Source organism: Mustela nivalis (assembly GCF_964662115.1).
Source record: "Mustela nivalis genome assembly, chromosome: 6".
In the NCBI taxonomy this organism is placed as follows: Eukaryota; Metazoa; Chordata; class Mammalia; order Carnivora; family Mustelidae; genus Mustela; species Mustela nivalis.
The window spans coordinates 1872895-1884637 of NC_139025.1; the positions used below are offsets into that span (position 1 = coordinate 1872895).

Consider the following 11743-nt stretch of genomic DNA (forward strand, 5'->3'; position numbering starts at 1 on the left):
CAGTTGCAAAACCGCACCCTTCCCTGATGCCCCTGCGTCTGGAGGCGACGCCGGGGCCACGAGAGCCACACTGTGACCGTGAGGGTGAGCGAGGCTGACCTGCTGTGTGTGGGGACAGCTCAGGGGACCGCTCGGGGGCCTCCTCCTCCCAGGCTGTTTGGGCCACATGGTCAGCCACGTGCTGTGTGAGCTCCGGGGGGGTCGTTCCTGGCTGCCCCAGCCAAGGCCTTGCACGGCCAGAGGAAGATGCCTTCAAGGGGCATAACCGTAACCAAGGCAGAGTCCTGTAAGCATAGGCACGGGGGTGGGGGGGGCAGAAACATCAGGTCCAGATGTGAGTTCTGCAGCTGCCTCGTACATCCAGCCCTGACACCACCACTGCTGTGGCCGCTGCCTCTGGCCCTCCCTGCAGGCAACACCCTCCATCCCTGGAGTCTCTCAGAGCAGGACCCCCGACCCCTGCCCTCACCTCTCTGGACCCTGACTGCCCACTGCCCCCCCCCCGGGAGGAGGCTGAGCCCTGGGGGAAGCGGGGCCGCATCTCTCTGCCCAGGCTGCTGGGGACTGCTCGAGCGCGCCCTCCAGCCCGGACCGTGGGGAAGCCCTGCCGGCCACCAGGGCTCCCAGCCCCCTGCCCCGCGGGGCTCGGCACACAGACACCCTCCCTCCGGTCCTGGCCTCAGCGGATGAGCCCCAGCTCCTACCCAGAGAAGGGAGGTGGCAACCAGCAGAAGCCACCCAGGGGTCCCGCCAGCGCCTGCCCACCGTGGAGAAGCAGGTCTCTGCCACGCTCTGCAGGCACTGAGCGGCCCTAGGGCCCTCCCGACACAGGCTCCTGCCTGACTGGGGTGCCCCCGGGCCCCGCCCTGACCCCCAGGCCTGCCGCTGTGGAACTTCACAGACACAGATGTGAGATGGGGAGGCAAGCCTGAATTGCTGGGGTGGGCCCGAGGTCCCCACGAGCGTCCTCGGAGGAGGAGGAGGAGAAAGTGACGGCAGTGGCATCAGGGAGAGAGCCCTGGTGCCCATGCGGGAGCTGGCCAAGGCCGGGACGGGGCCCGCCCTGAAGCCTTCAGGAGGCTGCGGTGCCGCTGCCAGCTGGGCCCCGGCCCAGGGCGGCCGGTGTCAGACTCCGGCCCGGAGCGGCAGGATGCAGAGTGCGAGCCGTCCCGGGCCGGCACACCCGTGGTTGTAGGTCCGGGGGGCGGACACGGGGACTCACAGCAGCCCAGCCCACTGGCTCCGGACCTCCCTTTTCCTCCAGGGCTCTGGGACGGTGGCTCCTTGGCTCGAGCACCCGACAGCCTGGGCATGGGATCCTTGTCCCTCCTGCGGGGACCCCCAGTTCCAGGCCGCCTGCCGTGCGGTGGCCATACTCACAGCTCACCCGAGAGACTTGCCCACACCCTTGACCTTGGGATCCTGGCCCAAGGTCCACGGTAAGGCTGCGCCGGCCACATCCTGGACAGAGGGGAATGGGGGGAGAGGGGCTAGTTGGCCACGGTTAGCGCGCAGCATTCCTGTCTTCAAATCATCTGAATCTTGTTCCTTTCTGTGGCTGAGTAGTCCTGTCTTGGGGTCAGCCGCACAGTGGACCCGCTCGCCTGCTGGTGGCAGTGCGGCTGCCCTCCGGGCTGCTGTCCGTAGAGCGGCAGTTGGAGGTTGAGTGCGGGGGTTGGCCGAGTCCACGCTCCAGCCCCGGGCGCACCCCCAGGAGTGTACTGGTGGGTCTCCTGGGGACTTGATGGCTCCCTTTTGCAGAACAGCCAGACTGTTCCCCGAGGGGCAGCACCTCACGGGTGCAGAGACCTCAGTTCTGCCGTCTCCATGACCAGCCACCTCTGCTTGCCTCATGAAACCTCCACTGCAAGATGCATGCTGGGAGCCGAGGCTGCCTCTTGTCCCAGATGCTCCTGGCTCCCTGCTGCTCCTCCTCTGCCTGGGCCAGGGCTGCGTGAGCTCTGCCATCGGTCCTGCAGTGTGGACAGGGAGTGCCCCTGGACCCCAGGTGTGTGGAGGAGAGGCCCACCTGGCTGCTGGGTAGGGCAGGCCCTGGTGTGCGTCTCTCCAGTGCTCAGGACATGGGGTGCCCAGAAAGGCTGGGAAGCACAAACCCCTAGGTTTATGGGGGGTGATGGTGACTCTTTGACAACAGCCCCAGGAACCGTGCCTTCCCGTGGCTCCAGAACCCTGTGAACCTTCCTGCTGGCACGGGATGCCGTGAAGGAGCGCTGCCTTATGTGGGAGCTGAGTTGCAGCAAGCCTGGCCCGGTGACCCTGTGCTGGGGAAGCTGCTGTCGCAGGGGGACCCCATGGCTCTGAGACTGCCATGCTGCACAGGAAGGACCCACGTGGGGAGGTGGCCAGCCGGCCCCCGCTGCTCTGGCCCCCGAGCTGAGCTGCCAGACGCGTTGCCCCACATCTGGCAGCTCAGCGGAGCCGTCTGCATGTGCAAGCCCGCTGAGCCTCCTGAAGGTGCCCGGGTCGCTGTCTCCTGACCACACATGCAGAGAAACCCCATGGCAGAGCTGCCCAGCTGAGCCAGACTCATCCTTACACCGAGACAGTGAGAGGCAGATGGATGCTTCCAGCCACGACATTCTGAAGCCTCGTGTCTCGCTACCCAGCAACAGATAAGAAGACATGGGCATCAGCTTCATGGCCATGTGGTCAGGGCCCTGGCTATTCGCTGTGGGGCCACAGGTCAGAGAGCAGGAGCGGGGCTCAGCCCCCTGCCCCACCATTCTTAGAGGCCCCTGGGGAGCCAACCGCTGCATTTGGAAGAGGTCCCCAGATCCACCCCCAAGAAAGGAGTCCAGCTGCCCGGGCCTTTTCACAGCTGGGGAGGAACGTGGCGGGGCGGCCTTCCTGAGGGTGGGAATAGCCCCAGGCCCTAGAGGGGAAGGAGGCACAGCTCCCCAGGCTGGGAGCGCCAGCTCCTCCCCAGCCGGGCAGGGCAGGTGAGCGGAGGGCCTGTGTCTGCCTCGGCCCTGGTCCCGCCCCCTTCCCGGGCCTCTTCTTCCAGGGCTGCTGTCCTCCTGGCCACCAGGCTCCCCAGAAGGGTCTACACTGTCTCCCAGCGCCGCCCGCTCAGCGGTCCCGCGTGCAGCCGCCGGCCCCGTCCCTCCTCCTCTGGCAGGCTCCACCCGGCAGCTGCGAGCGCTGACCGCTCCCGCCAGGGCCCCCAGCTCTCCTGCCCTGGGGCCTGACCTCGCCCCCGCATCACCCAGTCTCAGGGCCGCGGTCATCCCGCGTGGGGTGGGACAGCTGCTCGGCTCCTCCCGCCAGGGCTGCCCCACGAAGTCCCAAGTCCCCCGAGCACGGGCGATCGCGTGTCCGGTGGGTTCCCTCCAGCCACGCTCGCGGCCGCCAGCCCGCACACCCCGCTGGACGCCGCCCGGCAGCCGGCTCCACGCGCTAGCCCCGCACTCGGCTCCCACGGCGGGCGGATCCGGGAGCGCCCCACCTGCGCGCCAACCAGGCAGGTGCTGCCCGCCCCGCCCCGCGCGCTCCCGCCCCGCCCCGCGCGCTCCGGCCCCGCCCCGCGCGCACTGAGCATGCCCAGGGCCGGTCACGCGCCCGGCAGCCCGAGGCCGGCGTGGACTCTGCCCCTGGCCGGGCTGCTCCGCGCGCTGGCATGGAGCGCATCGAGGGGGCGGCGGTGGGCCGCTGCGCAGCCTCGCCCTACCTGCGGCCGCTCACGCTGCATTACCGCCAGGTGAGCCGCCCGCCCGCGCGCCTTCCGCGCGCCCCCGCCGTCCGGCCCCGCGGAGCCCCGCCCCCGCCCCCCCGTCCGCGGGCCCGCCCCGGCCCCGCCCCGGCCCCGCCCCCGCGGCCCCGCCCCGCCCCTTGTGGAGCGCCCCAGCTCAGCTGGCGGGGTGGTTCGAGCCCGGTTCCCAGACCGGGTCGGGACACCTCTGGGGACGACCCATCCCTCCGAGGAGGCTGTGCGGGGCCCCAGCACTTTTTGCAGCGGGACGTACGGGGCACCTCGGGGGTCAGGGAAAGCTTCCTGGAGGCGGTGGTCTTCATTCTTGGCAGTGGAGGTAGGGTTGTGGCGGGAGGAGGCAGCAGCGGGATCTGGCAGAGCACTGGGGAGCCTCTCCAGCTGGGCTTCCTTCCGAGGGCACCTCCGCTGCCCAGCACGCAGGCAGGCTGTGCCCCCCCAACCCTCTCCTCCCGCCCATCCCCCCGGCCACGGGCGAGAGCAGGACCACGTGACTCCCTGGGCACCGCGCATAGAGCAAGTTCACGAGGAATGTCTGTTGGCCAGAGAGAAGCAGCTCCGTGGTTCGGGCCCCTCGCCTTCTGCGCAGCGGTCTGGCTGCCCCCAGCGCGTTGCCGGGTGCTGGAGTGTCTCCCGGCCTTCCGGAGGAGACTGCCCTCCTGCCTCGCTGACAGCACACGTGGTCCAGATGTTTGATGCTCCCCTTCCCGGCCGCCCCTGGGCTGGCAGCCCCCTGTCCACTCCAAGGCCCTTCCTCTCCTAGCTCTCACTTGCACCGTGGCTCACTGTTGGCTCCAAGGGGACAGGGAATTCATGTCCCTGGGATGGGCCCAGGTTGGCAGTGCTGGCCTGGGACAGAAGCGGGGGTCAGCTGAGGGATGGTTGAGATCGCTGCCCTCCTTGGCATTGACTTTGGGTGGCGATGTCTGATGATGGCTGTGCAGCCCCCAGGGGGCTGGGGCTGGGCTGGGGGCAGTGGATGGGCACGGAGGTTTGGGGCACACAGCGGCCATGTGGCATGTGGCCACCATCCTCTCTCCCCGAGCTTGAGTGCAGTAGCCTGTCAGTGCGGCTCCACCAGTGGGTGGTGGTGGCCCAAGAGAGCCAGGGCAGGCAAGAGGCAGTGGTGGGCCCCGGCTCGGGGAGCCAAGGCAGCGTCCCTTCAGGGGCTGTAGGACACAGGGCTGGGCCATGCGTGATGCAGAAGGACACCCGTAGCCATCCTTGGCCGGGGGAGGCATGGCAGCCAGACAGACCGGAGGCAGGTCACCCCCCCCCCCGCCCAAGAAGGTTAACCAGGCCTCTAGGACCCAACTAGCTGGTCTGGGGCTCCTGGGGGTGGGTCTGGCTGGGCCTCGCTGGGCCTCTCTGGCCCGTCCCTTAGCATCCTGCCTTGGCCGGACCAAAGGGTCTGACAGACATTTTGATCTCGAGCTGGGAAGGTCCCCGAGATTTGCAGGAGGTGACACTTATCCTGAAGGAGGCAGGAGGCACAACGGGCACTTGGCAGGCTGGGGGTGGGGGAGCAGGCCTTCTCTGGAGTGCGTCCTGGGTGGGTGGCCGGCCCTGCGGTGGCCAGACTGCAGGCAGGCCCAGGCTTGCCTCCTGGGGTTGGTGCCTCCCAGCGGCCTCCCAGGCAGCCCTACCTTCCCCTTGGAAACAAAGGCCCCTGCCAGTCTCCAGGGCCTTCTGCTTCCCGCAGAGCTCAGACTGATTTGTCCAGCGCCCCTTGGACCAGCACATGGGCCTCTGGCCGTGAAGCCCCTCTGCTTGGAATGCCCTTCCCTCGGGGGCCTCTGTGGCTGGTAGAGTGTCACCTCTTCCAGGAAGTCCTCCCACTTCTGCGGCCCCAGCTGCACATTCTGTGTGCCTGGCGTTCAGGTCCATGTCTACTTCAAGGCCTGCACAGAGCCCCAAGGGTGGGGCCTGCAGCTCTCCGCGGTCTTATGGCTGACCCAATGGCTGAGAGCAGATGGCCTAAAGGGGCTGGCAGTGGGTGGCCATAGGCAGATCCTCAGGGCCCTGGGTCCAGCCCCACTGGCAGAGACCCCTTGGGGAGGAGGCAGGACCAGGTGGAGTGGCCACTGATCATGTCCACTCGAGCCCCAGGGTGGGAGCCCACCCTGTCTAGTGGTGTCCGGCTGGCAGGATTCTAGGCTTCTCACACACCGTGCGTGCTGGACCCCACAAATGCCCCTCCTGGCTCCCCTGGTGGGCCTGGACCAGCCCGGCCTCGCACTGCCTCCTCCATACACTGACCGCTGCCTGGAGCCCTGGGAGCCCATGGCAGGGTGGTGCCCTGGCTCGGGGAGCAGGATGATGGAGACAAGCCACAGACAACAGGCCGACAGGATGCACGAGAGACAGCCCCAGACAGAAGCTGGGGGGGGGGGCGGGGTCATCCCCTGTCCAGTCACCATCACTGCATCACCATGTCCGGCAGAGCGATGCCCCCCGCCCGGCTGGGGCACTCCCACTCCAGCCGCTCCTGGTGCCTGTGTACTCAGGAGGCTGGCCTGCCCCTCCTGCTTTCTTGTCTGTCTCCACTGGCCTGAGGAAGCTTCAGCATTGAAAGCCTGATCTCTGCTCCCCCTGCCCTGCCCGTCCTGCCCCTCCCCATGCCCCACACGGTGCTGCCTACACTTGGTGACAGCGTACATCTCTTGCAGCTCCTTGAGTCCAGCCTGCCCCAGGCGGCAGCTCACACCGAGCCTCGGATGCTTTTCTACCATGTGCTGTGATTTTCCGCCCCACCCCTGGAGAGGATCAGGCTGTCAGTGACCTCCCTCCCTAACCGGCTGCAGCTCCCCACTCTTGATGGGCTTAAGCCTTGGTGGGCTGCCCGGGTAGGGACTGGTGCAGTGGGTCTGTCTGGCTGGCCCAGGTTCACAGGGCACTTGCACGCATGCTAGAAGCCCTCTGGCCACCCCTGACCACTGCCCCGCATCTTTCAGAATGGCACTCAGAAGTCATGGGACTTCATGAAGACACATGACAGGTGAGAGCCCAGCCTGGCCCTGCTGCTGAGGAAGCCCTAGGCTGGTACCCCTGGGATGCTGGGGCTCAAGGGCCGGGAGTCCCCCCACCCCTGCCTTGCTGCCTTCCTCTGGGTGCACCCATGTTTTTGATGCACCCGTGCTCTCTGGGTGTCCCCTTCTGGCTCCTGGCTCAGGCTGCCTGGACCGTAGTGGCAGCTGGGCCCTCTTGGACCTGGAAGAGGCTGTCTGGGTGCCCTCGTCCTCCCCTGAGCAGCAGGCTGTGGGCTGGACGGCAGGAGGCACGAGGGGTGTGGCCAGGAGGCAGCCAGCCAGCGGGGGCCACATGTCCCGTCAGTCAGCCGGCCTCCGCTGCTGCCACCCCCAACCTGCCTAGCATGTCCTTCCCCACCCCTGTGCCCTCTTCTGCCTGTGTCCTGGCCTGACTGTGGGGCCTTGGCATGCTCTGGCCCTGCCTGGGCCTCAGTGTTCCCATCTGAGTAAGGGACCAATTTCCCCAGACTGCTGGGGGGAGGAGGTGGGCTGGGCATGCTGGGAACAGGCGGCTGGGAGCCAAGGGCCCGGGGAGGTGAGGTGAGGGTGTTGCTTCTGTGTCCCCCCCCCCCCCCCACAGTGTGGCCATTCTCATGTTCAACTCTTCCCAGCAGAGCCTGGTGTTGGTGAAGCAGTTCCGGCCAGGTGAGGCATGCGGGAGTGGGCTCTGGGGGGAGGGGAGAGGCCCCTGGGGCCCTAGGGTCAGAATGTAGATGGGGGAGGGGCAAACTAAAGCCCTTTGGTGGGGGTCTAGCTTCTACTACACAGCTGTGACCGTGGTCTGGCCTTCCCCAACCAGCTGTGTATGCGGGCGAGGTGGAGCGCCACTTCCCAGGGTCCCTGGCAGCGGTGGACCACGATGGAGCCCGGGAGCTGCCTGTGGCTCTGCCTGGCTCAGCGGGGGTCACGTATGAGCTGTGTGCGGGCCTCGTGGACCAGCCTGGGCTGTCGCTGGAGGAAGTGGCCTGCGCAGAGGCTTGGGAGGAGTGTGGCTACCGCCTGTCTCCCTCCGAGCTGCGCCGGGTCGCCACCTACAAGTGAGTGGGGTTGGACGTCTTGTCGGCACCGCCTGCGGGAGGGGATGAGCTGACAGGCAGTGAGCGCCCCGTCCCTGGGGGCATGCAAGCAGGGCTCTTCTTCCTTGTTTTTCAACATGGAGGCAGGGGAAGGTTGGACAGAGAAGGCCCTCAGGTTGGGATCCAGGCTGGAACCCAGGGCTCACGGGGGCAGCTCTGGGGCACATGAACCCCCGCCCTTCGGCCCCTAGCCACTTGGGGCCAGCTCCGGGTGGCAGCTGCTACTGACTGACGCCTCTACTTCCTGTGGTGGGATTAGGCGCCGGTGGGGGGTGGTGGGAGGCGGAGTCACAAATCTGCTGTCAGCGGCTTAGAAATGAGGCTGGGGGGCAGGGGCTCTGGCATGGCTGGGGAGGGAAGGGGCTGTGGCCTGGAGCTGAGACTGCAGGCCTGTCCCCACCAAAGCCCAGGTGTCCCCCACCATGTTTCAGGACGAGACGTTAGGGTGAAGCCTGCCCATGTGCTGCCCCTTGGATGCCCTCACAGGTCCCTGAGCCTGGTAAAACGTGGGAGCAGGAGGACAGCCCCCTGCACGGCACTGAGCATGGTGCCCCGCAGCCTTCTTTCCAGGGGCAGGGGCCTGTGCCCTCGGGGAGGGGGCCGGTGGGGAGCTCTGCTTTGCAGCCTGGTGCAGGGGGGTCTCTCAGTGCTGGGTCCAGGCCCTGTGCCTCAGCTGCCCAAGGGCTTTGTCAGGGTAGCTCCCTGGGCTGGGGGCTGGGGGGCTGGGGCCGGTCTCCAGGCCAAGGAAGGGACGGAGCCAGGGCTTGGAGCCCCCACGTGTGCCACTGGCTGCCAAGTGGTTGAGCTTGGTGGTCTGAGGGCCAGGCCTGCTGTCCACAGGTATCCTTGCTGCTGGTGGCCAGAGCACGGGGCTGGTGGGGTGGGGGACCCGTGGAGGAGCGGCTTTCCCCCGCCTTTCCTCAAGCAGGGTCTCGGGGCTCTAGCCTGATCCCAAGGGTGCTGGGGAGCCCAGGAGGACTCTGGGCAGCAAACAGCCTGGGAAGACTTGCATTTTGCAGACAAGGTGTGCCTGTGGGAGGTAGGGCTGAAGGGGCTGGAGTAGAGGTCGGGGCAGGCGTCCCTGGGGGCAGGACAGACAGCAGATGCTTCCTCTCGGAGCCAAGGAGAGCCGGGGGCTCCCCTGCCCGTCACAGGGGACAAGGCCCAGGCATTCCTCCGTGATCGCCCAGTGGAGGGCGGGGCTGGGTGTGTTCTTCTTGCCCCGGGTCGGCGTCTGTACCGGTCTCCTGCACAGGCCGGCGGAAGCTGTGCCTGGAAGCCCCACAGACTGGTGCTTCCGTCAAAGGTGCAGGCCGCAGCCCCCGCCGGAAACCGGCCATCAGGAGGGACGTGTCAGCGGGTGAGGCCCGACTGGTTGGGGTGCCCCCTCCTGGGCAGGGGGGCGCAGAAGCCCCCCTGCGTGCTGGGCCGCCAGCGGGAGCAGCCCCCACCCTGCAGGTCTCTGGGCGGCCTCAGACACCCTCGGGTCCCGTCTCCCGACGCGCACTCTTGCTTGACTCCCCTGCGGTCCTGGGCTGCAGACCGGCCTGCCCCCTCCCGGCTGCCCACGCTGCCTGCCTCGGCACTGCACCTGGGTGCCTGTCCCCCTCCTGGTGGCTGGCAGCCCCCTCTGGCCACCAGCCACCTAGGGAGGGGCTCCCTCTCACCCCTCCACACCCCTGCTGCCTCCGCAGGAGCCGTCCCCAGCCTGGAACTGGCATCCTAGCGAGGCTGGTGTTGGGGGCCGTCTGAGCCTGGGCCACATGGTTGCCACATGGGTCCTGGCTTCCAGCCAGCCCAGGGCCCTGGGTGCCGACTGGGTCTGTGCTGGGAAGGGAGGCCCTGCACGAGGGAGCTGCAGCCCGCGCTGCAGAGATCTCTGGCTTTACAAGCCCACAGTTGCCGTGGGGGTGCTGTCTGCTTCCTGGGAATGGAGCCTGGTGCTCAGGGGCTGGCCACACGGGTCAGGGTGTGGACTGGGGCCGTGGGCTCATCTGGGGCTCAGGGTCCCCTTCCCAGCTCATGTGATTGTGGCAGAATCCAGCTCCTCGTTGCTGTGTGGCTAAGTGAGGGCCCCGTTTCCCTGCTGGCTGTTGGCCGGGGACCATGGTCCACTCCCTGAGGCCACCTGCAGGCCTGGACCACATGGCCCCCTCATGTGGCAGCTTGCTTGGTTTACAAGGCCCACAGGACAGCGTCTCTGACAACTAAGCCTTCACTGAAGAGCTCACCTAATTAGGTCAGGCCCACCAGGATAATCTCTCAAGCTGGAAGTCAGCTGATGAACGCTCTCAGTTACGTGGGCGGAGTCCTTCCACCTTTGCCACACGACATGAGAGCCACAGAAGTGAGAGTCACCGTGAGGCCGGGGTTCTGCACCCTTGGGGGTGGCAGGAACCGGACGGGGGTGCGGGGGGTACATATCCTGGAGCTCTGCCTCTCAGACGGTCCTCCCGGGCAGGGGCGGCTGGAAGAGGGCCGGGAGGGCCAGGGTGGCCCGTGAGGCCTGTGTGGCTGGTTCCGCAGAGGCCGTCTCAACCCGCAGGTCTGGTGTGGGACTCACTGGCTCCAGCCAGACTATGTTCTACGCAGAGGTGACGGATGCCCAGCGGGACGGCCCGGGCGGGGGCCTGGCGGAGGAGGGTGAACTCATAGAGGTCGTGCACCTGCCCTTGGACGGTGCCCGCTCCTTCGCGGATGACCCAGCTGTCCCCAAGACCCTCGGCGTCATCTTCGGCATCTCGTGGTTCTTCAGCCATGTGGCCCCTGGCTTGCGTCCGCAGTGAGACTCCAGGGGCCCAAGACCAAGGCTAGTTCTGGCCACTTGGCCTGCAAACGAAAATAAAGGCTTGTGTGGCTCTAGCCTGTGTCTGCTGGCTCCGAGCTGTGACCGGGGTGGGCTGGGGTGGGGGGTGGAGGGACAGTGGCTCTTTCCCAGCTGGGCCCTGGGGGTGGGTGTGCGCTCCACGAGAGCCTCTCACTCCACTGAGAAACCTCTGGCTGCGGCGGGGCAGGGGTGGCTGTGGGCGGCTGGTGGTGGGCAGGGTGCTAAGGTCCAGCCTTAGGCGGGGTCCCAGGGAGAGACAGGGAGGGTGGTGCCTGGCCAGGCTACCTGCTGGGGCAGGAGAGGTGGGGCTGGGGGTTCAAACGGGCTAAGCGCTCAGGCAAGACTGCGTGGTGGGCCACGGGGCAGCTGTATAGCTGTAGGGGTGGTGGCCGGGCCGGCCGTCAGGAGGAGGGACAGAAGTGCCTGCTGTGCGTTCTTGAGGGTACACGCTCCCGGCTCCGGGGCTGGGTTCCTTCTCCGGGAGCCCAAAGCCAGAGCCGCTCTGGATCTGGTCTCTTGCCCCCAGCAGCCCTGGCATGCCCTGGACTGTTGGGAGTTAGTGCCCGGATATCGCTCTGTTTGCCAACCAGTGTGGGCCTGTGAGGCCGAAGGACCCCCGCCACGCGTGCCAGCCTGTCTTGCGGGTCAGGCACTACAGGAGCTGCTTCTGTGACCCTTAAACACTTGGGGTCACAGGAGTGCTTGGTGCCCACTCAGCTCCACACCCAGTAAGGCCTCCACAGGCAGTGGGTGGGTTGGAACCATTGCAGAGGGGGTGCGGGGATCTCGGGCATTTGCAGGATGGGGGCCCGCCCTGAGGGCTGTGGAAGCTCCCGGAGAAGGGCCAGCCTGACCTGTCCCCTGAGCCCTCCAAGCTCTCCAGTTAGACCCATGGACAATGCTGTGGGTGAAGAGTTGTGGTGGTTTGGAGAGGGCAAGATGTCCGGGGCTGTGACTGTCATAGGTGGGAACTGGAGTGACCAGGAGCTCGGCTGCAGACCCCACTTAGTGCCCTGAGCTGCTGCGTCCCCTGGGACCGGGCCTCAGTCCGGCATCGAGGCGCATGCTGGGGAGGGCCATGCCT

General features: G+C 67.2%; 1 protein-coding gene across 11 annotated transcripts; it reads left to right on the plus strand.

Moving 5' to 3' along the window:
• Positions 1 to 3546: 3546 nt before the first annotated feature.
• NUDT14 (nudix hydrolase 14) lies at positions 3547 to 10694 on the plus strand. Of its 11 annotated transcripts, none has more exons than XR_014313435.1 (6): positions 3554 to 3718; positions 6682 to 6725; positions 7337 to 7401; positions 7556 to 7793; positions 10015 to 10179; positions 10378 to 10694. XR_014313435.1 is itself a non-coding variant. In XM_082737352.1 (5 exons), exons 1-5 carry the CDS (start codon positions 3638 to 3640, stop codon positions 10616 to 10618), a joined length of 669 nt encoding a protein of 222 aa, XP_082593478.1. In that variant the 5' UTR covers positions 3547 to 3637; the 3' UTR covers positions 10619 to 10694. The 11 variants fall into 11 exon arrangements, 8 of the variants coding, with proteins under 8 accessions (XP_082593478.1, XP_082593482.1, XP_082593480.1 ...); XR_014313436.1 differs by having other exon boundaries at positions 10425 to 10561; XR_014313437.1 differs by having other exon boundaries at positions 10405 to 10541.
• The last annotated feature ends 1049 nt before the right edge of the window (positions 10695 to 11743 follow it).